Raw genomic sequence first — 25,229 nt, forward strand, 5'->3', positions numbered from 1 at the left:
CCCGGGAGCCGCACGGATGGTAAGTATGCTGCTCCCCCGCTCCCCACTACAGTTTACCATGGCTGCCAGGACTTTAGCGTCCCGGCAGCCATGGTAACCATTGAGAAAAAGCTAAACGTCGCATCCGGCAATGCGCCGAAACGACGTTTAGCTTAAGGCCGGATCCGGATCAATGCCTTTCAATGGGCATTCATTCCGGATCCGGCCTTGCGGCAAGTGTTCAGGATTTTTGGCCGGAGCAAAAAGCGCAGCATGCTGCGCTATTTGCTGCGGCCAAAAAACGTTCCGTTCCGGAACGGAAGACATCCTGATGCATCCTGAAGGACGGACTGTCCATTCAGAATGCATTAGGAAAATCCTGATCAGTATTCTTCCGGCATAGAGCCCTGACGACGGAACTCTATGCCGGAAGACTATAACGCAGGTGTGAAAGAGCCCTAAGGGTGTAGCTGTAGCAGTGCTTGAACCCTACAGCTTGCCGCTCCAGCTGCTGATTTGCATAAAGATAAAAATGCTCATTTCTCCACAATCATGCAAGCTACAAAGGAAACAAAGGTATTGTTTTTTCACCATGATCAATGCTATTAGTCCTGGTTTAATAGGGTAGATCATGCTGGCAGGGTCAACCTGGATAAAACTATACTTTTATTATTAATGAACAGCTGTGGAGAGCAGCGTAGATTTACAGGGCGCAGGCGCCATTCCACCCATAAGCGTTCCCCTATATATCTGAACCTGATGGCGTCTCCACTTCTGGGTGGAATAACGTAGTTGGATAAAGATGCAAGAAATTAGGGCAGGCCAAGATGTCAAATGTGTGGGGAAAGTGTACTGAACACTGTGGAATAGCTGTGGTGGTGCTCCTAGTGCTAAAGCCAGCCCCTCATGCTCCCAGGGCCGTCTTTAACAAGGGTCAAAACGGGCAGCTTCCCCGGGCCCAGTTGCTCCTGGGGGGCCCAAGGCAGCTGTCTCTTGAGCCCTGCTGGCCACTGCCCCGAGTATCAGGCTATCAGCTACACAGGGGGGTGCTGCCATGCCTGCCTGCCGGCACTCCAGGCCACATACTGTGAGAGCTGTGATTTTCTAGGACCTTAGATTACATCATCACCATGTGACCAGTAACCTAGCAATATTACTGGTCACATGGCTATGAGGTCATCACAGGTCCTGTCTTACAAGGAGTGTTGCTGCAGGAGAAGTTTCCCATAATTGTGGAGCTTTTTTTTTTTTTTTTTTTTTTTTTAAGATTACATCAGGAAAAGGTGACAGGGGCTGTAATGCTAATATACTGCAAGCTACTGTATAGTGGGGTGCTATACTGCTCTACTGTATACTATGGGGGTGCTGTATATTGTGGGGTGCTTTATACTGTGGGGGGCTGTATTTTGGGGTGCTGTATACTGTGGGGTACTGTATGCTGTGAGGTGTGGTATTCTGTATAGTTTGGGGTGCTGTATACTGTGGGGGGCTGTTATAGTGTGGGGTGCTGTATAGTGTATAATTTGGGATGCTGTATATTGTTTGGTGCTATACTGCTCTACTGTATACTGTGAGGTGTTGTATACTGTATAGTGTGGGGTGCAATACTGCATATTGTGGGGTGCTGTATACTATAGGGTACTACACTGCATACTGTGGGTTGCTGTATACTATAGGGTGCTATACTGCATACTCTGGGGTGCACTGTAACGCTAGGGTGAACCGAGCCCCAGTCTCTTTCCTGCAGAGCGGTGCCCACTTCCAGCCTGAGCCCAACTGCTCAGAGCACTGATCCTGAGTCGCTGGAGTCTTCAGAACTGGAAGTATTTATATCACTGTACTCTACCAGGTGTGTGGATTTTTGTGTGTGTGTTGTGGTGGAGGGCGTGATTGCCTGCTAGGGTGTGGGAAGGCGGGATCCAGGGGGCCCAAGTAAATTTTTGCCCAGGGTCCAATCAATATTAAAGACGGCCCTGCATGCTCCAGTTTACTAATTTGCATAAATATAAAAGTAATAATTTTTTCTGCAGCAGTACAAGCTAAAAACATAAGAAATATATTATTTTAATTGGCATGATTAATTCAATACCTGCTTTTATAGAGTTGATCAGCCGACAGAGGCTTTATTCATATATCCAGTAGGTTGTGTTTTTTTTTACTTGTATATGGATATATTATCAGTTTATTGACCTATATTTCTGCTGTTTTAGTTATTCCTCCATTCGACTGCTTGAAGTGTGTGTCCCATTGCCAAAAATATACATCAAGCAGCACACTCCAGCAAAAGTGTCAGTCTTACAAGATTTGAAAGATTTCTCTCAGAAGTAAGTGTGTGTCGCTCTCTTTATTTTATCTAGATGTGTTGTATTATAGCTAGATATTGTTGTAGCGCCCAAATGATCCTTCGTACGAAAATTATTTTCTAGTCATTGCCCATTTATCGAATGACAAGTGATGAAACACTCCCATGTCATTTATCCCATGTTAAGTGCAGAAATAAAAAAAATGCATGTTTGGCAGCACATCCCCCCATGTAAATTAGATGTGCTGCAGACAGTGTTAATTGCATGGGGGGGGGGACAACCGATCACATAAACGATCATTCATGCAAGCCCCTTACGATGATTGTACCCTGAGGTGTCAGTCAACTTGCAAATACTATCAATTTGCTCTCGCTATACTCTGTTAAAGAGGACCTTTCGCTTCTCCTGGCATTCCTTTGTTAATAGTAATTCTGTAGCATCTATTCTTATGGCTCTATGTTGTGCCATTCCTTTACTATTTCTACAAAACATTATAACTGAATTGCTAGCAGTCTGCAGTAAGGGTACAGAGGGGTATTAACCAGTTGGGGGTGTCCCTGCACAGTCTGACACCAGAGGCACTGATTGGATAGAGTCAGACTGTGCAGGGACACACCTCCAGCTGGTAAGACATCTCTGTACCCTTACTGCAGACTGCTAGCAATTAATACATAACTGGAACGGCAAAACAAACAACCATAAGGAGAGAAGCTCCAGAAGTGTTATTACATGGGGAATGCATGTAGCTATTTAACACAGGCATGTCAGGAGGCGTGACTGGTCCTCTTTAATCTACATTTGAGAAAGACCCATTAATTTATATGAATTTTAATGTTTTCATCTCTCCGATCCTTCCCAGAGTGACTCAGGTATATTCTGCAGTGGATGATCGCCTCACCTCCCTGAAGACAGACACCTTTAATAAAACAAGAGAGGAAAAGATGGAAGATCTGTTTGCAAAGAAAGAGGTAATAAGCAAGAAAGATGGATTTCATATGAGTCGGTAGTTCATGGTGTATATAGAAAACTGTCACCCTAATAATAAAGGCAGCATGCTGAGAGTTTCAGTGCAATTCATGCAGGTATTGTCTGATCCTATCTGTGTAATAGGATTGCACCTTTTCATACTTTCTGGTATTTGCTGTAATCTTATGAGGGATCATAATATACTTGGCTACTAAAGCATTGTCTAATCAGACTGGAATAGGCCATTGTTGCTGAGGTGCTGAGTTTCAGGACACATACAAGGATGGTACAGTCATTGGGGAACTGTTTACTGAGGTTCTGCAGCAGTCACGACTCTCCGCATCTCGTATGTTACGCAATACATTTTGACATTATAGTTTTATAAGCAGTAAAAGAGACTCCACGTCTTTTCCTTCTGGATTACAAAATTTGGCGTATTTGCTTGATTGATGGCATATGTATTATGCATGATGCACGCGCATATATACATAATATATATGCTTATTATGCATTATGCATAGTACGTAGAAAACATCATCAGTAATTTAGCATTATCTTTAAATTATAGCACATCCAATTTATCCAAATACAGTTCGTCATATGCATTGCATGTGTGTACCTAAAATATCAGTTGAGTTTCCATATGGTAAAGCCACATAAAATATGTAATAAAAATAAAAATTACCTAAAATGATATGTAGCTCATGGCTTGTCCGTCATATTTTCATCAGTCTTTTTTTTTTTTTTTTTTTTTTTTTTTTTAGGATAGATTATAACAGCTGCTATTTTACCTGTGGATCCTTCCACATCCCTGTCACTCATGAGTAGCATGAATGTGAGAATTATACAGGGTGATTCACCAGGATCAGCCCCATTCCAGTTATTCCATAGGTGCAGTTGTGCCCACTAAACCGCCTAGCATAGTGTGATGTCATTTGATGCACTGTGCACACAATGGGTCAGGTTTATAAAAAAAAAATATTGTTGGGATTAAATTCACTAAATTCATTAAAAGATGCATGCTTTTTGGCATAAATAACGAGACTCTGTCTAGAATCTATCGCCCTGATATTGGACTATTATCAATACATGAGTAGTACTGCAGATAAGGAGTCCATATCACTATTTTTTTTTCTTACTGCCTCAGTAACTCAATGCCAACCAAGTGCTGTATAAATACTTTGTTCCAACATGGGCTTTGATCCAGAGCCTCGTATGTATACGCGCTTAGCTTAAAGCCATGTCCTGTATGGGCAGCAGATATCAGGGAAAGCAGTGCCACAGACACCAGAGACCGATGGGAGTGAACAGGACCAATGAGCAGTGCCAGCGTCATTCTGCCTCCTCCTTTCCTCGGACACTCTGATCCTGAGCTGAAGGAAGGAGAAAGATTGTTACAGCTGCCTCTGAAGATACACTTTCTAAACAGTTCTGAAAAAAAAAAAAACTATATATACATTTTATATAGTATTTACTGAAAATCTAGCCTAGGCATCACTAGATTTAGGCTACATTTTGTAAGTGGCGTAAAAAAAAAAAAAAAACTCTCTCTAGGTCCTAGGCATCCCAATTTGACATGTAGATAATTGACATCAATTGGTATATCTAAATAGCAGCAAATTGAATCTAGACAGTATTCGAATTAATAATATACAGCCCCAACAACAGTATATCTATGACGATGATCTAAAATATTCAAACTGAATTGAAGGTAACTGGTAAGTCCACCTCTATCATTCAATGGTGTAACTTCAATGTTCCTTAATGTTTCCCACACCAAAACCAATCCGTTCTATGGATACTAATATCTGAACTGTCCTGAGCAGAGCAGCGTCCCGCTCGATCAGAATGGGTAGTGGCGTCCCGGTGCATTGAAGCTTGCAAGCGATTACAAAGTTACCTTACATCCAGCTTCCATGAGATCAGTCTTAACCAAGCCGAATATTGCTGCTCCCTGCGCTGTGCTAATGATGTTGTCGCACTACGATATCGGAAGCTTTTTCTTCTAGTGAAGACCACGCTGGCGGCTTACTGTTCCACACGTGGGCCAGTGGGTATACCGGTCCTTTCTTGTTTGGCCATCAAATCGCGCGTGTAACTTTGGAAGGTAATAGATCCCACTTTTTTTCGTGTCGGTTTGGATGGATGTTAATATTTCTGGTCACAAATGGCGGGGGATGTGGCACCAGGTGCGTTTCAGGGTATATTCATTCACCCCTTCCTCAGTGGTAGACATCTCCCCTTTGGCGTCCCTATTTTATAGGGATCGCAGTAATGAGTAATTCATGAATGGCTAGTTAATTACAAAACGTCAGTTCCGGTATATCGAGTCTATTATTATTCGGATTGGTATAGGGTGCAAAGGTCTGTTGTTGATTGGTATATGGTGTCCATTATTGAAGAATATTACGACATTGTTCAAATTGATATATACATCAGTATTTACACGTAGCAAATTTTATGTTATAGCAATCTCCGAATTGCAAATAATTTCATACATTTTTCCCTGATAAAACCATGTGTCATCTGAAGAGAAAAACGCTCACATACATATCCTGTGTTTAACGGTGCGATATGTGTGCGGTTTTGACTTCACCTTGTCTAAAATTGCAAAAACATTATATAAAACTCCAAATTTGGTTGCTAAGGCCCCAGTTCCAGCTGATGAAAAACAGCCCCAAAGCATGATGCTGCCACCACCACCATGCTTCACTGTGGGTATGGTGTTCTTTTGGTGATGTGCAGTGTTGTTTTTGCGCCAAACATATCTTTTGGAATTATGGCCAAAAAGTTCAACCTTGGTTTCATTAGACCATAACTCCTTTCCCACGTGTTTTTGGGAGACTTCAGATGTGTTTTTGCAAAATGTAGCCTGGCTTGGATGTTTTTCTTCGTAAGAAAAGGCTCTCGTCTTGCCACTCTACCCCATAGTCCAGACATATGAAGAATCCGGGAGATTGTTGTCACATGTACCACACAGCTAGTACTTGACAGATATTCCTGCAGCTGCTTTAATGTTGCTGTAGGTATCTTGGTAGCCTCCCAGTCCAGTTTTCTTCTCGTCTTTTCATCAATTTTGGAAGGACGTCCAGTTCTTGGTAATGTCATTGTTGTGCCATATTTTCTCCACTTGATGATGACTGTCTTCACTGTGTTCCATGGTATATTTTTAATGCCTTTGAAATTCTTTTGTTGCCTTCTCCTGACTGATACCTTTTAATAATGAGATCCCTTTGATGCTTTGGAAGCTCTCTGTGGACCATGGCTTTTGCTGTGGGATGCGACTAAGAAAATTTCAGGAAAGACCAACTAGAGCAGCTGAACTTTATTTGGGGTTTATCAGAGGCACTTTAAATGATGGCAGGTGTATGCTGACTGCTATTTAACATGATTTTGAATGTGATTGCTTAATTCTGAAATATATATATATATATATATATATATATATGTGTATGTGTGTGTGTGTGTGTGTGTGTGTGTATATATGTGTGTATATATATATATATATATATATATATATATACACACACACACTGATCAATAATATAAATGCTACACTTTCGGATTTGCTCCCATTGCATGCATGAGCTGAACTCGAAAATCTGAAACACTTTCAACATACACAAAAGACCCATTACACTCAAATATTCTTCACAAATCTGTATAAATCTGGGTTAGTGAGCACTTCTCCTTTGCCTAGATAATCCATCCCACCTCACAGGTGTGGCATATCAAGGTGCTGATTAGACAGCATGAATATTGATTGTTGTTAATTGTGGCTATGGTTGAGCGAACCCGAACTTTAGGATTTTTGGACCCCAAACATTTCAGTAAATGTTCGGCAAGTTAATGCCGCTTTTTGAAAGGCTGCAGAGCAGCCAATCAACAAGCGTTTAACTCGTGTGCCCTTAGAAGTCATCACAGCCATGCCTACTAATGGCATGGCTGTGATTGGCCAGTGCAGCATGTGACCCAGCCTCTATCTAAGCTGGAGTCATGTAGTGCTGCACGTCCCTCTGCTCTGATTAGTGTAGGGAGAGGATGCTGCTGCTGTGAGGGAGAGAATAGGACAGAATATTTAATCTGAAGTGCTTGTTAACTTGGCAATCTACATAGATTTAGTTTTGTGGGTGCAGTGCACAATCTTTTTACCCTGCCCTGAGCCCAGTGACCCAGAAAAATTTCTTTTATCCGGCTGTTAGGTGGGTGGCGGCGGCCATTTTTTGCAAGATCTATGCACCAGCACAGCATATGTGCATTTGTGACAGTCAAATAGAAGCTTGAAATACTGCAATTATATTCTGGGTTTAAAAAATCACCCATTTTTGGCAAGATACTACATCTGTGGCCTTTGCAGCATTAGTCGGTGTGCAATTTAAGCTAGAAATACAGCAATAATTTTCTGGGTTTTAAAAAACACCCTTTTTGGGCAAAATACTCAATTATACAGCCCTTGTTGCATCTTTCAGTGTGAAATACAAGTGTTAGATACTGCTTTCATATTCTGTTATAAAAAAACAAAACACACCCTTTTTTGGCAAAATAATACATTTTACAGCCCTTGCTGCATCTGTCAGTGTGAAATTCAAGCATTATATACCGCTGTTCTATTCTGTTATTAAAAAAAACACCTATTTTGAGCAAAGTACTTAATATTGCAGCCTTTGCTGCATCTGTCATTGTGAGATACACTCGTTAGATACTGGTGTTCTATTCTGTTATTAAAAAAACACCCATTTTGGGCAAAAACTAAATTTGCAGCCTGTCTGCATCTGTCAGTGTGATATACAAGCTTGAAATACAGCAATAATCGGTTATAAAAAATAAATAAAAACATTTTGGGCAAAGTACTTAATAATGCAGCCTTTGCAGCATCTGTCATTGTGAGATACACGCATTAGATACTGCTGTTCTATTCTGTTATTTTAAAAAAACACCCATTTTTGGCAAAAAACTTAATATGGCAGCCTTGTCTGCATCTGTCATTGTGAGATACATGCGTTGGATACTGCTGTTCTGTTAAAAACACCCATTTTGGCCAAGATCATCAATTTGAGAAAAATGAGGAGAGCGTCAAATAAGGGACGTGGCCCCGATCATGGTGCTGCTGGTAGAGCTCCTGTTGCAGGGAGAGGACGTGGTCGATCTGTGCCAGCTACATGCACAAGTGAAACACCTTCCTCAGATGCGAGTAGGCAACAGAACCTTCAGCGGTATTTGGTCGGGCCTAATTCGGCTCTACGAATGGTGAGGCCAGAACAAGTACAGGTTATTGGGTTTCTGACAGTGCCTCCAGTTCCTTAACATTGTCTCCCACCCAGTCTCCTGCTGAAAGATCAGAGTTGGCACCTAGAACCTATGGCCATCAGTCTTTCACCTCACCCCCTTGCAAATCAGCCAAGCAGTCTGAGCCCCGAGTCATGCAGCAGTCTCTTCTGCTTTTTGATGACTCTGCTAGAAAGGTTTTCCAGGGCCATCCACCTAGCCCTGCCCCAGAAGTGGAAGAGATTGAGTGCACCGATGCCCAACCACTTATGTTTCAAGATGAGTACACGGGAGGACCACCGCAGCACGTCTCGGATGATGACGAAACACAGGTGCCAATTGCTGTGGCTTTTGAAAGTGTGCAGACCGACAAGGAGGGCAGGGGTGAAGACTGGGTGGAAGTTGATGTGGAGGACGATGAGGTCCTCGACCCTACATGGAATCAAGGTCATGCGAGTGACCTGTGTAGTTCAGAGGAAGAGGCGGTGGTCGCACAGAGCCACCAGCACAGCAGAAGAGGGAATAGGGTGCAAAAGCGGAGCAGCCGTCCCCTAGACAGTACGCCTGCTACTGCCAACCGCAGCAAGGGACCGAGCACACCAAAGCCAGCTCCAAGGAGTTCCCTAGCATGGTAGTTCTTCAGACAGTGTGCTGACAAATGCCCTAACAAATTCCTGTCGATATGAAGGGTTTTGGGTGGAGTCTGGGAACTTGGCTTCTGTGGCTCTATCAAGAGATTGCATACGTGGCCAATTTTCTCTGTTGGGCCAGTTATTAGGTCGAAAGGGGGATGTCGATAGGTCACTCTAATTTCAGTTATCACTGAAATGGCCTTCCTGAGTTATTACTAATAGAGATATAAAAGTAATGCAACTGTCTCTCTGTTGGATCAAGTAAAGGGGGAGAGGGAGGTTGGTTGGATGTGGTGTTAGGTTATATAATTATGTAACAATAATTTTGCATTGTCCTGTACTCTTATAATAACAAGTGTTTGTCTCTATAACCTATATTACGCTGCTTTCATGTTAACATGATGACAGACTCATAATATTGATATCATTTCGATGTATGGACTGACAAGATCTTTGTTATTGCATACAAATCTTTATTTTGTTAATACCTTTATTGATAAACAATAAAAATGATTTTGATTCACAATGTCCCACGGAAGCGTTCAGCTCTACATCTCCCAAACACTGGAGCGGAAGAGGAAGTACCCCCCTACCCACCCGCGATCCCTGGCCCTGAATGCCAGCATTTCAAAATTTCTGTCCTTTGAAATGCTGTCATTCTGTCTGGTGGAGACGGACATTTTTAAAAGCCTTATGGCTGTGGCTGTCCCACAGTACGTCGTGCCCAACCACCACTACTTTTCCAGGCGTGCCATCCCTTCCCTGCACAACCAAGTGGGGGACAAAATCAGGTGTGCACTGCGCAACGCCATCTTTGGCAAGGTGCACCTCACTACGGATACGTTGACCAGTAAGCACGGTCAGGGACGTTATATCTCCATAACAGCACACTGGGTAAATGCAGTGGCGGCTGGGCCTGAGGCGGATAGCAGTTTGGCGCATGTCCTTCCACCACTGAGGATTGCAGGGCGCTTCAGTTAGCCTCCTCTTGCTTCCTCCTCCTACTCTGCTTCCTCATCCTCTACCGGCTCCTCATCTAGTCAGCGTAACACCTTCACCACCAACTTCAGCACAGCCAGGGGTAAACGACAGCAGGCAGTTTTAAAACTTATCTGTTTGGGGGACAAACCCCACACCGCGCAGGAGCTAGGGATGGGCCTTGAACAACAGACCGATGAGTGGTTGGTGCCAGTCAGCCTCAAGCCCGGCCTGGTGGTGTGTGATAATGGGTGAAATCTCGTAGCAGCTCTGGGGCTAGCCGGTTTGACACACATCCCTTCCCTTCTCACCCTGCTGCTGCTCGCCTGTCAGTGCTGCAGTGTAACTTCTGCCTTCCCGCTCACTGCCTTATATGCGACGTGCCCACAAGGTGGAACTCCACCTTGCACATGCTGGCCAGACTGTGCGAGCAGCAGCAGGTGATAGAGGAGTTTCAGCTGCAGCACGCAGGGGTGAGTCGCTCTGTGGAACAGCACCACTTCACCACCAATGACTGTTGCGCTGTTTAGAGTACTCCACCAACAGGGCCAGTGCTGATAACGCCGTTCTCAGCATTACTATTCCACTTCTATGCCTCCTTGAAAAAACGCTGCTGGCGATGAAGGATTAGGATGTGACACAGGAGGGGGAAGAGGGCTCATTTCATAGGGTTTCCGGCCAGTCATTTACAAGTGGCTCCGAGGGTGGGTTCCTGAACCCACAAACGCCAGGTACACAATTGTCCAACAAGGGCACAGTTCTAGAGGATGACTAGGTGGAGGATGAGGAGGAGGAACCATGTTCACAGCAGGGTGGCACCCAAACTAGCTCATGGCCATCACTGGTGCGTGGCTTGCGGGGATACAGAGGACACAGACGATACACCTCCCACAGAGGACAGCTTTTCGTTGCTTCTGGGCAGCCTGGCACACTTGAGCGAATACATGCTGCAGTGTTTCCGCAACGACCGCCCACATTCTAACTTGTGCTGATTACTGGGTGGCCACTCTGCCATTACAAGGACAACGTACCGTCCTTAATTCCGTCACTGGAGCGTGATCGTAAGATGCGCGAGTCCAAGCGCACGCTGGTAGACGTGCTTCTAGTGGCATTCCCATCTGACAGCGTGTGCACAGTGGAAGCACAAGGCGAAGGCAGAGGAGGAGGAAGAGGTCACCAACACAGCTGGGGCACAACCAGCACCTCAGAAGGCAGGGTTAGCATGGCCGAAATGTGGAAAAGCATTTTCAGCACGCCAAAACAACCAGCACCACCAGTTGATATGGAAAGTCTTAGCAAGAAGCAGCATTTCAGCAACGTGGTGGCGCAGTATGTGTGCACATGCCTACACATACTGAATAGCGGGTCTGCCCCCTTCAATTTCTGAGTCTCCAAATTGGGCACATCAAGTTTATTTTTTGGAATTTATACGTATTTTATTTTATGTCATTTCACAAATTTGTCAGTTACATTTTCGGGTGAAAATCACACATTTTTGGGTGTGATATAATACTGCAATATCTAGTAGACAGGTAAAAAAAAAAAAAAAAATTTGTCTGTTACATATTCGGGTGAAATTTGACCATTTTTGCCGTGATCTTCTTTGGATGTGGTCTCTCTTTCTCACGCTCCGGCGTGGCACCCTGATTCGCCGATAACCGTGATCAACATGGTAGGCACAGAAAAGAACATCGAAAGTGGACCTAGATCAAGATTATTATTTTTTATTTGTATATATTTTATGTTATTTAAAGTCATTTCCCTATCCAAATTTGTTTGCAGAGCACTTGCCATGCTCTTAACCACATTTTGCTGGCATTTGAAGCCCTCTAGCCCTTTCCATGACATTTTTAGAGCCATTTTAGTGCTCAAAAGTTCGGGTCCCATTGACTTCATTGGGGTTCAAGGTCAAGTTCGGGTCCCGAACTCAAACTTTTTTGTGAAGTTCGGCCGAACTCGTCAAACCCGAACATCCAGATGTCCGTTCAACTCTAATTGTGGCCTGTGGAATGTTGGTCCACTCCTCTTCAATAGATATGTAAAGTTGCAGAATATTGTCAGGAACTGAATGCTGACCATGCAAGAACTGGGATGTGCAGATCCTTGCAATATGGGGCCGTTTTGTGTATGTAGAAAATTTTTAAGATCTTTGAGTTCAGTTCATGCAAAATGGGAGCAAAACTGAAAGTGTTGCGTTTATATTTTTGTTCAGTGTATATACTAGCTGAAGGACCCGGCTTCATTCAGGTATATTTAATCTATTTCATTTAATGTTTGTGTGTGTTGTTAAAAGATATCAACACTATCCACTATAACGGTGACCTCCACAGTGCCCCGTCCCTTAAAATTGGACCTCCACAGCAGCCCACCCCCTTAACTTTGACCTTTACAGCAGTCTTCCCCTTTAACAGTGACTTTCAGAGTATACCACCCCCTTGACAGTGACCTCCACAGGGGCCTGCCGCCTTAACAGTGGCCTTTATTGGATCGGGGTGTGTCCTTTTGAACAGCTCACTCTAATACAGCAGCACTGTGCTGTCTGAGTGTGATCTGCAGGGATAAAGTCACCGTCCCTCCCACCCCTGCAGCTGACAGAAGTTGACTTTTACCTTCATTTTTTCAATCCGTGTCGGCTTAGGACTGGGATGGGGCATGGCCTAACCAGATCTGGGCGTGGCTTAGCGGGAACTTGAAGTTGATTTTTTACTACATTTTTGTCGGCTAAGGAGTGGTGGGGGGCGTGGCCTAACCAAATCCGGGGCATATCCTTTTGAACAGCTCACTCTAAGACAGCAGCACTGTGCTGTCTGAGTGTGAGCTGCACAGAGAAAGTCACCCTCCCCTAAAAATACCTGTTGGCTCAGGAGTGGGAGGGGCCATGGCCTAATCGGACCAGGGGCGTGGCTTAGCGGGACCTGGGTGCAGGGTTTTAAGTCTTTTGAAGGTTGACACATTATGGCAGGGGGCGTGTCTGGGCTCCTTCCTGCGAGAGTGACGCCCCTCTGGGCATCTTACTGGATCATTTGCATACCAAATAAACTGGATTAAAAACGGACTAAAAACATCTATTGCTGGAACAAAGGCAGATCTAGAAATAAGGTACTAAGTGCTTTTAGGCTATGGCTTTACTTCAATAGGGATTATCCTGGTGACAGATTTCCTTTAAAGCTCATCTATAGCGGTGAAAATAAATGGCTGGGTTGTTATGGAAACCTGAGGTAATACTGTATGTGGAGGCTGAAGGACCTGAGAGCTTCTATTGGCTGATAACGGTCATGTGACCAAGCTTCTATTGGCTAATGCATTTAAAAAAAAAAAATAATAATCTCAGGAACAGTACATCCTAGAGAGCTCAGACCTGTTCTAAAACCTTCCCGGACACCTGATGTACCTGTGTGCCAAATTTTGTGATTGTAAATGCAATGGTGCAGATTCCTTTAGCGGACATACATGCACACACACACATGCACTCAGCTTTATATTATATATATATATATATATATATATATACAGTACAGACCAAAAGTTTGGACACACCTTCTCATTCTAAGAGTTTTCTTTATTTTCATGACTATGAAAACTGTAGATTCACACTGAAGGCATCAAAACTATGAATTAACACATGTGGAATTATATACATAACAAAAAAGTGTGAAACAACTGAAAATATGTCATATTCTAGGTTCTTCAAAGTAGCCACCTTTTGCTTTGATTACTGCTTTTCACACTCTTGGCATTCTCTTGATGAGCTTCAAGAGGTAGTCACCTGAAATGGTCTTCCAACAGTCTTGAAGCAGTTCCCAGAGATGCTTAGCACTTGTTGGCCCTTTTGCCTTCACTCTACAGTCCAGCTCACCCCAAACCATCTCGATTGGGTTCAGGTCCGGTGACTGTGGAGGCCAGGTCATGGTCAAATAGCCCTTACACAGCCTGGAGGTGTGTTTGGGGTCATTGTCCTGTTGAAAAATAAATGATGGTCCAACTAAACGCAAACCGGATGGAATAGCATGCCGCTGCAAGATGCTGTGGTAGTCATGCTGGTTCAGTATGCCTTCAATCTCCAACAGTGTCACCAGCAAAGCACCCCCACACCATCACACCTCCTCCTCCATGCTTCACAGTGGGAACCAGGCATGTAGAGTCCATCCGTTCACCTTTTCCGCGTCACACAAAGACACGATGGTTGGAACCAAAGATCTCAAATTTGGACTCCTCAGACCAAAGCACAGATTTCCACTGGTCTAATGTCTATTCCTTGTGTTCTTTAGCCCAAACAAGTCTCTTCTGCTTGTTGCCTGTCCTTAGCAGTGGTTTCCTAGCAGATATTCTACCATGAAGGCCTGATTCACACAGTCTCCTCTTAACAGTTGTTCTAGAGATGTGTCTGCTGCTAGAACTCTGTGTGGCATTGACCTGGTCTCTAATCTGAGCTGCTGTTAACCTGTGATTTATGAGGCTGGTGACTTGGATGAACTTATCCTCCGCAGCAGAGGTGACTCTTGGTCTTCCTTTCCTGGGGCGGGCTGCATGTGAGCCAGTTTCTTTGTAGCGCTTGATGGTTTTTGTGACCGCACTTGGGAACACTTTCAAAGTTTTCCCAATTTTTCGGACTGACTGACCTTCATTTCTTAAATTAATGATGGCCACTCGTTTTTCTTTACTTAGCTGCTTTTTTCTTGCCATAATACAAATTCTAACAGTCTATTCAGTAGGACTATCAGCTGTGTATCCACCTGACTTCTCCACAACGCAACTGATGGTCCCAACCCCATTTATAAGGCAAGAAAACCCATTTATTAAACCTGACAGGGCACACCTGTGAAGTGAAAACTATTTCAGGTGACTACCTCTTGAAGCTCATCTAGAGCATGCTAAGAGTGTGCAAAGCAGTAATCAAAGAAAAAGGTGGCTACTTTGAAGAACCTAGAATATTACATATTTTCAGTTGTTTCACACTTTTTTGTTATGTATATAATTCCACATGTGTTAATTCATAGTTTTGATGCCTTCAGTGTGAATCTACAATTTTGATAGTCATGGAAATAAAGAAAACTCTTTGAATGAGAAGGTGTGTCCAAACTTTAGGTCTGTACTGTGTGTATATGTATATATATATATATATTAGTGCTGAGCGAAGTTGCTTCGTTCAAAACTTCGGAATAATACTGTAAGGAGATTCGTCTTGTTTTTTCGTCACATATTGTACTTCATGACACTGCTAAAATTGGGTCAAAAAAGTTAATTTTTTTGCATAAAAAAATAATTTTTTTACCAAAAATTTGGAAAAATTAGCAAATTTCAAAGTTTCAGTTTCTCTACTTCTGTAATACATAGTAATACCCCCAAAAATTGTGATGACTTTACATTCCCCATATGTCTACTTCATGTTTGTAGCATTTTGGGAATGATATTTTATTTTTTGGGGATGTTACAAGGCTTAGAAGTTTAGAAGCAAATTTTGAAATTTTTCAGAAATCTTCAAAATCCCACTTTTTATGGACCAGTTCAGGTATGAAGTCATATTGTGAGGCTTATATAATAGAAACCTCCCAAAAATGACCCCATTCTAGAAACTACACCCCTCAAGGTATTCAAAACAGTTTTTTCAAACTTTATTAACCCTTTAGGTGTTCCACAAGAGTTAATGGCAGATGGAGAAACAATTTTGAAATTTCTATTTTTTGGAAAACTTTCCAATATAATCCTTTTTTTCCAGGAGTAAAACAAGGGTTAACTGCCAAACACTCAAAATGGGTTGCCCTGATTCTGTAGTTTGCAAAAACACCCCATATGTGGTCGTAAACTACTGTTTGGCCGAACGGTAGCACATAGGAGGGGAACACCATGGGGGGTGGGGGGGGGGGCAAGTGGCAGGGGGGGTCTGGGTTAGTGTTAGATGGATAGATGGAAGTTTGGAATAAAAGTACTTTTTTTTTTTTTTTCCTAACTAACTTTTCCCTTCTTTCCCTGCCTAACGGTGCCTCTCCCTCACTGACCCTAACCTACCTGGGTGGCGATGGGTGCAGGAGGGTGATGGATGCCGATTAGGGGGGGGACAGGAGCTGGTGCTGAACGGTGCTGCACGGTCAGGGTGCTGGACAGGAAGAGGAGGGGAGAGAGGAGCGCAGGAAGTTTGAATCTCGCGCCTCTCTCCCCTGCACCAATCAGCACCCTGGACAGCGGCGTTCAGCACCAGGGCCAGCACCGCCTCCTCAAATCCTCGGACTGCGATTGGTGGTGTATAATTACGCCACCGATCGCAGTCTTTTTCCGGTTCATCGGGTCACAGGACACCCGAATGGACCAGAAACGCAGAAAACCGCAGGTCTGAATTGACCTGCGGTTTTCTGCGATCGCCGATACGGGGGGGGGGTCAAATGACCCCCCCCCCCCCCTGCGTTGTTACAGGATGCCGGCTGAATGATTTCAGCCGGCGTCCCGTTCCGATCAACCTCCACGGCGCCGGAATGCCGATTTTAAGTCAGGACGTACCGGTACGTCCTGTGTCCTTAAGGACTCGGGAAATAGGGCGTACCGGTACGTCCTATGTCCTTAAGCGGTTAATTATAAAAACGGTGTAAAAAAGCCATTTTTTGTCACCTTGCATCACAAAAAGTGTAATAGCAAGCGATCAAAAAGTCATATGCACTCTAAAATAGTGCCAATCAAACCGTCCTCTCATTCCTCCCCAAAAATTTGCCCCTACAACTGAAACAAATAACTAACAAAAGTAGTCATATTTGATATTGTCGCTTCCGTGACAACCTGCTCTATAAAATTACCACATGATCTAACCTGTCAGATGAATGTTGTAAATAATAAAATAAAAAAACGGAGCCAAAACAGCTGTTTCTTGTTTCCTTGCCTCACAAAAAGTGTAATATAGAGCAACCAAAAATCATATGTACCCTAAAATAATACCAACAAAACTGCCACCCTATCCCGTAATTTCCAAAATGGGGTCACTTTTTTGTAGTTTCTCCTCTAGGGGGGCATCAGCGGGGCTTCAAATGGGACATGGTGTCAAAAAAACTGTCCAGCAAAATCTGTCTTCCAAAAACCGTACGACATTCCTTTCCTCCTGCGCCCTGCCGTGTGACCGTACAGTAGTTTATGACCACATATGGGGTGTTTCTGTAAACTACAGAACAGGGCCATAAATATTGAGTTTTGTTTGGCTGTTAACCCTTGCTCTGTAACTGGAAAAAAAATATTAAAATGGAAAATCTGCCAAAAAATGTGTGGCACACCTAAAGGGTTAACAAAGCTTGTAAAATCTGATTTGAATACCTTGAGGGGTGTAGTTTGTAAAATGGGGTCACTTTCGGGTGATTTCTATTATATAAGCCTCACAAAGTGACTACAGACCTGAACTGGTCCTGAAAAAGTGGGTTTTAGAAATTTAGAGATTTGCTTCTAAACTTCTAAGCCTTGTAACGTCACAAAGAAAATAAAATGGCATTCCCAATTTTTTTTTATACATTTGGTATTTTTTTAATAAATAAAAATGATTTTTTTTTTACTCCATTTTACCAGTGTCATGAAGTACAATATGTGACAAAAAAAAAACTATCTCAGAATGGCCTGGATAAGTAAAAGCGTTTAAAAGGTATTGATACGTAAAGTGACAGTGGTCGGATTTGCAAAAAAATTGCCTGGTCCTTAAGGTGAAATATGGCTGTGTCCATAAAGGGGTTAAATATCTTCGGTAGTTGATTTTGAAAGTGGAAAACCACTTTAAATCTTGAATCTGAACTCTGCTTCGGTTCTGACTAGTCCAACTAAAACTTGAAACCAAACTCTTTCGGTTCTGACTAGAACACAAAGCAGAGTTCAGTTTCAGGATTTAAAGTGGTTTTCCACTTTAAAAATCAACTACCGAAGTCACGCGTGACTTCATGAATAACTAACTACATTCTAATAGTGTATGGAGACGAATCTCCGTACAGTATTATCGTGAAGGAAGAAGCATCCGATGCTCTCTTTGCTCAACACTGATATATATGCTTTGGGAGGCCTGACAAAGCACAGTACAGTGAGCTATGCATGTGACCCACATCTGCTTTTACAAGTGAAGATTAGTGATGCTTCTATAATGTAAGAGTGACTATGAACTGTAAGCTGAGCACCACCAGTATTAGGATCCATTCAGACGTCCGTAGGTCTTTTGCGGTCCGCAAATTGCGGATCTGCATAACACGGACACCGGCAACGTGTGTTCCGCATTATGCGGACTGCACATCGCCGACACTGTAATAGAAAAAATGCGGACAAGAATAGGACATGTTCTATTTTTTGGGGGAACAGAATTGCGGATTCTGAAGTGCGGATCTGGGAATGGCCCCATTGAAAATTAATGGGTCAGCACCCGTTCTGCAAAATTGCGGAATGGATCCGGACCCAAGTTACAGACGTGTGAATGGAGCCTTAAACAGCCATAATGGTCTGACATTAGGGCACGATATTGGGTAAAGCTGTATAATCTGTGTGAAAGTAAAACCAGCATACTTCCACCCATCAAAGTGATGAACTGTTGGCCGCAGTGGCAGTAAGGTAAAAGGGTCCCACATCTGACCAGCACAAACCAGTGTGCATAATGGATTTATTTATCACACCAGATATTGCAGCCATATTTGGTTAAGCGAAAAGCATGGACCTGGGATAAGAAAGTAGCCATATACCTTATCCAGATGGCAGTCCACAACAGTATTGTTCTTATCCTTATCTGTAAAACTGAAAAACCCAGACTTTGCTATAAGTCTAAAGATGTCCGAAGACTGTGGCCGAAAAATATTTTATTTGCCTAATCCCTGCCACAGAACGTAAGAAAACCGCACAGAAAAGATGCAGCGTATGCAGCAAACATGGGGTAGGCAGAGATTCACGCTACTATTGCCCCAGCTGTCCCACAAAGCCCAGCATATGCATCCATCCATGGATTCCTCACACTCTATATCTATCTATCTTTATGCAATTTCCATTGGGGGGACTAAGTTTGGGGAATTGGAATTTAGAGTATTTTAGAAATAACCCTTATAAATCCTATCAATACAAGCAGAATTCTAAAATCATCTTCTGTAACAATGTCAAATTGGTTCCATTTTTTTAGAATTTTTATTCTAGCCCCTGCTACAGAATAAACAGGTAGCATATTGATCACTAAACACGTCCCATGCTACATATACAAAATGTTATGCATTTATATTTTTTATGATATTCTATCACCTGCTACCACCCAATCCACATTCTCAAAAGACCCGCCACACCGCTCGATGAATATCTTGTATGCACAACCTTTTTGGTGCATTTTAGTTGTGTAGTTAAAGACAGCATGATGTATTTCTTGGCTATATTAAATTTTTGTACAATTTTCAGGATTTTCACAGTTCATATTACGAGGTCTATATTCATATTACTGATTGGTGTATTGGCTTTTCTGTATTTGGAGGTCTCCTGGCTATCGAGCCGGTCCTTATCTAAACACTTTGGGCTTTATTACAGGTTGATTCCATCTTTTTTTGCTGACCATCTTAACCTGACAATGCTTCTAGCATAACTTGGGGGACTGGTGATCCATTACTGTCCATATAGATGGTTCTGGACACTTCCCTTTTATATTTTCTACAGCTGATCGGTTGTTTTGTGTGCATAGCGCTTTCTGCCTTGCCAGGCTGGGACCTCTTATGGTGCATGGCGTCACTTGGCACGTTCGTCTCTCATCAAACGATTGATGGAGCTAAAGAGATGTTGTACAGCCAGTCAATAAAATTTCTAATGTGTTCCTCTTTTTTTTTTCATAGAAATTGTCATGATAGTAATAGATTAGTTAAAAAAAGAACACATTTTTATATTTCCCACTTATTTTACATTAATTACCTAATGTTTTTTTTTTTTATCATTTCAGCAGCTCTATGCCTGTACACGTGTGCATTGGGCCCTTTTAACATTTGCAAGCAAAATTTGTGCCCTGATTGCCACTGGGTGCACCTTTCCTTTTGGGCTCTCCCGTGCATCCAGACACAGGTTTAGAGCCACAACAGTGATATTTCTGAAAACGGGAGAAATAGGGTGACAAAATGTAAGGTGCATTTCTTCATTTTTGTGTGCACTGTGCAGAAAAATCTGTTTTTAAATGGACACATTTATGGAAAAAATTCCATTTTTATTTTTATCACTTGCTTTGCCTTAATTCCTAAAATAAAAAAAATGTGGGGCCAAAATACACACTACACCGCTAGAGGAGTACATTAAGAAGTCTAGTATGCAAAATAAGGTCACTTTGTGGAATTTGAATCATTCTGACACCTGTCAGTAGTGTTGAGCGAAGCATTTGAAGCAGAATTTGTTCTGAAGTTTAGAAAAACCTCATCCCGCAATTAATACGAATTTTATTGTGCTTCGTGGTATGAATCAATTTTTCCTAAAATGGCAGCTGCACATGTTATAAAGTGAAAGTAAGAAGCCCGGGAATGCAATATCACCGATAATGCTGTGCAGACATCCCCTGTGATGTCACAGCCGTATAAAACCCTCAACCCGTGTGGTCTCTGCCGTTGTCCTGTGAGCTGAGGATAGGGAAAGACGTGGAAAGTGCTAGGGACATTGTCGCTGCAAAGTGTTTTAAAAAAAAGAATATCGGAGAGGTAAAGTGCAGGGAGAGTGCATCACCATGTGCATCAGGCTCTGGTGCACCGACATTCAGAGTTAATCCGTTATTCTAGTGATACAATTACTGTACTCCATGATGGAGCCCTCCAAAGGAATGGGCAGTGGCAAAAATGTTGCTAAGGGTGCTACATCGGCCCTGCATCAATACATGAAGCGCCATCAAAAAGTGGAGTGGGAAAGTGTGCCACTCATTTAGTGTTACAGCCTAATGCAGCAACCGCTGCATCTCCCACTGGCCAGCACCCCCTCTCCAGCAGTCAGGGCGCGACAACATTAGCACAAGGAATTCCTTCCCATCGACTTCAATGTCGTCTGTTGCTCCTGATGCTCCTCCTCCTCAATCACTTGTTTTGATCACTGAGGCGATTTCCAAAAGACCTCAGTATGTGTGCACTCAGCTGAACGTGCTCCTGGCCAACTTGCTGGTACTACAGTTTCAGAGAACTGATGACTTGTACCCACCAAGTTGAAGAGTCCCAAACCGACTGTACCAGCCCTGTACTTGTACGTTGAGCAGAAGGTAGGCTAATCCTTGGGCAGCTCGGAGTCTGGTAGAATTCATGCCAGCTCTGACGTGTGGAGTTGTAACTACAGTTGTGTTCAAAATAATAGCAGTGTGTTTAAAAAAGTGAATAAAGCTCAAAATCCTTCTAATAGCTTCTATTACCATACACACAAATGCATTGGGAACACTACACATTCTATTCCAAATCAAAACATGAAGAAAAATATATCAAATTTGTGTTGTTCCTCTAAAAAAAATTGAAGAAAAGTGAATATAGCAGTGTTTGTACTCTTCTTTACAAACTCAAACATTCACTATATAAACTGAAAAATGTTTGAAGATTTTGCTTTCCTTTGAATCACTTAACCAATAATTAGTTATATAACCACTGTTTCTGAGAACTGCTGTACATCTGTGTTGCATGAAGTCAACCAACTTCTGGCACCTGTGAACAGGAATTCCAGCCCAGGGTGATTGGACTACATTCCCTATTTCTTCTATATTTCTTGGTTTTGCCTCAGAAACTGCATTTTTGATGTCACCCCATAAGTTTTCTATTGGATTAAGATCTGGGATGGGGCTGGCCACTCCATAACGTCAATCTTATTGGTCTGGAACCAAGATGTTGCACGTTTACTGGTGTTTGGGGTCGTTGTCTTGTTGGAACAGCCATTTCATAAGCATTTCCTCTTTAGCATAAGGCAGCATGACCTCTTCAGGTATTCTGATGTATTCAAACAGATCCATGATCCCTGGTTTGCGATAAATAGGCCCAACACTTTACAATGAGAAACATGCTTCACTGTTTTCACAGTGTACTGTGGCTTGAATTCAGTGTTTGCGGGTCATCTGACAAACTGTCTCCGGCCACTAGAACCAAAAAGATCAGTCCACAAAATGTCTCTTTAGGCCAGTCAATGTGCTCTTTGGCAAATTGTAACATCTTCAGCACATGTCTTTTTTTCAACAGTGGGACTTTGTGGGGGCTTCTTGCAGATAGTTTGGCTTCACATAGGCTATTCTTCTATCCATTTGAATGTCCGTTTTTCCCTTTCTTCCACGTCTTTTAGGTTTTGGTTGTTATTTTAAAGCATTTGCAATCATTTAGCTGAGCAGCGTATCATTTTCTGCACTTCATTATATGTTTTCCCCTCTCCAATCAACTTTTTAATCAAGGTACACTGTTCTTCTGAACAATGTCTGTACCAACCCAATTTCCTCAGAATTTCAGAGAGAAATACACTGTAACCAGCATGTACAACATTTGCTGCCTTCCTTCCTTAAATAAAGGCAATAATTGCCACCTGTTTTTCAAATAATAAATTACCTCACTCATTGAACTCCACACTGCTATTATTTTGAACATGCCCCTTTCAATAAGTGATTGAATTACAGAGAATCAGCAGCATGCAAGTCATGACTGTTGGGTCTGTTGGGTTTCTTTTACTCTACTACACCTGCTAGTAAATTATTTGCCATGTAGAAATATAATTTCTACCAAAAACAGCGATTATCAGGTTATTGATGTCTGACTGCTATTATTTTGAACACAACTGTATGGTCAAGGACAATATATGTTGTTCACAGCCCATTGGTTAAATGTGGTTGTGGCCCAGGCACACCAGCAACTTGGCCAGGTGATAGCAATGCCACCTCCGTGTTGTAATGCAGGGATTTCTGCGCCAATGTCCTCCTCTGCCTTCTCATCCTCCGCCTTGTCTCTCCCTTTAGACACAGTTCACAGTGGTCCTCCAGTATATCACCTATGCAAAGCTAGGCGTTCTTACGTGGTTCTGCACCTTGTCAGCCTGGGCGAACTGAGCCACGCTGGGGAGGAACTGACTTGCGTCATCAATGCAGAAATCAAATACTGGCTGTCTCCTCGCTAACTGGAGATAGCAACCATGGTTACTGATAATGGAAAGAACATTTTGTCTGTGCTGCATCAGGGATGGCTAACCCATGAACCTTGCATGGTGTGTGTCTTCAGTCTCATTGTCACCTGGTTCCTCGTCTTCCACTGAACTGCAAGCGCTGTTAAATACGTCCAGGAAACTTTGCGGCACTTCAGCCACTCTTACCGTGCAAAACACACCCTCCTTGAGCGGCAATGGCAAAATGCTGTTCCCCATATGTCAGACCGCCTGTACGAGCAGAGAAAGGGACAGATGCGTTTACTAGCTGGTGTAACTTCCACGTTAGTCTGTGGCAGCTCATGCATGACACGTGCCATTTGCTCAGGCCCTTTCAGGAGGTCAGAACTACAGAATGAATGATGTCTTTCCACTATTTCACATCCCGGAGGGAATGCTTTGAAATCTGGCTGACGAGGGGACAGAAGACGTGGCACCTACATCTCATAGACTATCATTACAAGCCATTTTGCATGACAATGGTGCGACACATTTCGCTGTTTAGCCCTAGACCCTCACTACTGGTCAAAAATGGCGCAATTTTTAGATCTATGGAGAGGGCTGCAAAAATTGACTACTATAGGCACATGTTGTGTTTGGTCGCTGCGTACAAGTGCCATCGCCCGTCCTCAGGAAGGTCTGACCGGGGACCCTCTGCTTTCACTCTCCAGTACCATGACTTGGAGGGGAAGAAGGTGGTAGGGGCTGCACCAGCTCCATAAACAGCCAGTTAAAGGGGTTCTCCGGGAATTAAGAAAATGAAAATACTTAAATATTGCTTTATTATAAATATATTCCCAAATATCTTTCATTAGTTATAATTGCTTCTTTTGTCTGGGTAGCAATCATCAGGGGAAATAAAATGGCTGGCATCTTATTAGTACATACAAAACCTGTCCTAATCACACAGGAGGACAAGTTATGTCAGAACACTGAGCTAAAGAGCTTCTTCATCCTCCTCTCTGCTCTTTAGCGAGAAGCTCTTATACAGTATATAAGGACCTAACTGTCCTTATATACTGTATAGCAGTTTCCCCCAGCCTACCTGCACTGCCCGTAGTGAGCGCTTACCGCTCTCACAGGCATTGCTCCCGGCAGGGGGAAAGCTCAGTGACAGCACTTGTCAGTAAGCTTACAGAGTGTACAAGTGCATTGTAGTGAATACAAATAGGGAATGTATATTTAATTTTAACACATTAGGCTCCTGTGCTCACCAGGCTGTGAGGGAGCAGGGCAGGCAGAAGTCCGCAGCTTCCGCACAGCCCCTCTCTCCTATGCTAATAAGACGGATGCAATGTTAATTAGAAAGAGAGCTTCTCTATCACAAAAAAATGTTTTTCTATCACAAAAAAATGTTTTCTCTAAAATAAAGTAGATTACAAAAATGTTCCCTGTCACTGTCCCTGCACAATAGCAAAAACAAAAGTGAAATGTCAGTTGCGCTTCAAATTTGTGCCAAAATTTGTACCAATTTTTGGCTTTAGTATTAATAAATGACTAAAATTAACCATGCACAAATCGTGACTTTTAGGGGTAATTTCTGCCAATAACTGGGATAAACTTGTGTGGGCCAAAGTTTTCAACCACCTCAGTAGCTTGTTATATATGGGCTTACCCTAGCAGAGCACACATGCCACTCTTCCTTGCAGCTCCCTGTTCTTCTTGTGCCTTGATTGGCATTTATTGAGGGAGCAGCATTTACTGGGTGCAGTTACATCCCTTTTAAAGGTAATACAAATAACCCATCCTTGTGCCAGATCAGTTAGTCAAAGGGAATCTGTCACATTGGGCATGGTGTCTTAGTGTAGAGCAGCATGCTATAGAGCAGGAGGAGCAGAGCAGAGTGATGTATAAAGAGAACCTGTCACCGTGTAATCTGCAGGCAGCATGTTATAGAGCAGGAGGAGCAGAGCAGAGTGATGTATAAAGAGAACCTGTCACAGTGTAATCTGCAGGCAGCATGTTATAGAGCAGGAGGAGTAGAGCAGAGTGATGTATAAAGAGAACCTGTCACAGTGTA

The 25,229-nt window shown here is 42.9% G+C and overlaps 1 protein-coding gene across 8 annotated transcripts in view; it reads left to right on the forward strand.

Moving 5' to 3' along the window:
• The window catches only part of PIKFYVE (phosphoinositide kinase, FYVE-type zinc finger containing), a 341,373-nt gene that overhangs the window by 227,247 nt on the left and 88,897 nt on the right, over positions 1 to 25,229 (forward strand). For all 8 annotated transcript variants that reach the window (XM_044303222.1, XM_044303224.1, XM_044303223.1 and 5 more), the window contains 2 exons: positions 2,190 to 2,303; positions 3,142 to 3,250. In XM_044303222.1, coding sequence (XP_044159157.1) covers positions 2,190 to 2,303; positions 3,142 to 3,250 — 223 coding nt within the window. The remainder of the gene's footprint in view (positions 1 to 2,189; positions 2,304 to 3,141; positions 3,251 to 25,229) is intronic.

Source organism: Bufo gargarizans, chromosome 8 (assembly GCF_014858855.1).
Source record: "Bufo gargarizans isolate SCDJY-AF-19 chromosome 8, ASM1485885v1, whole genome shotgun sequence".
Lineage (NCBI taxonomy): Eukaryota > Metazoa > Chordata > Amphibia > Anura > Bufonidae > Bufo > Bufo gargarizans.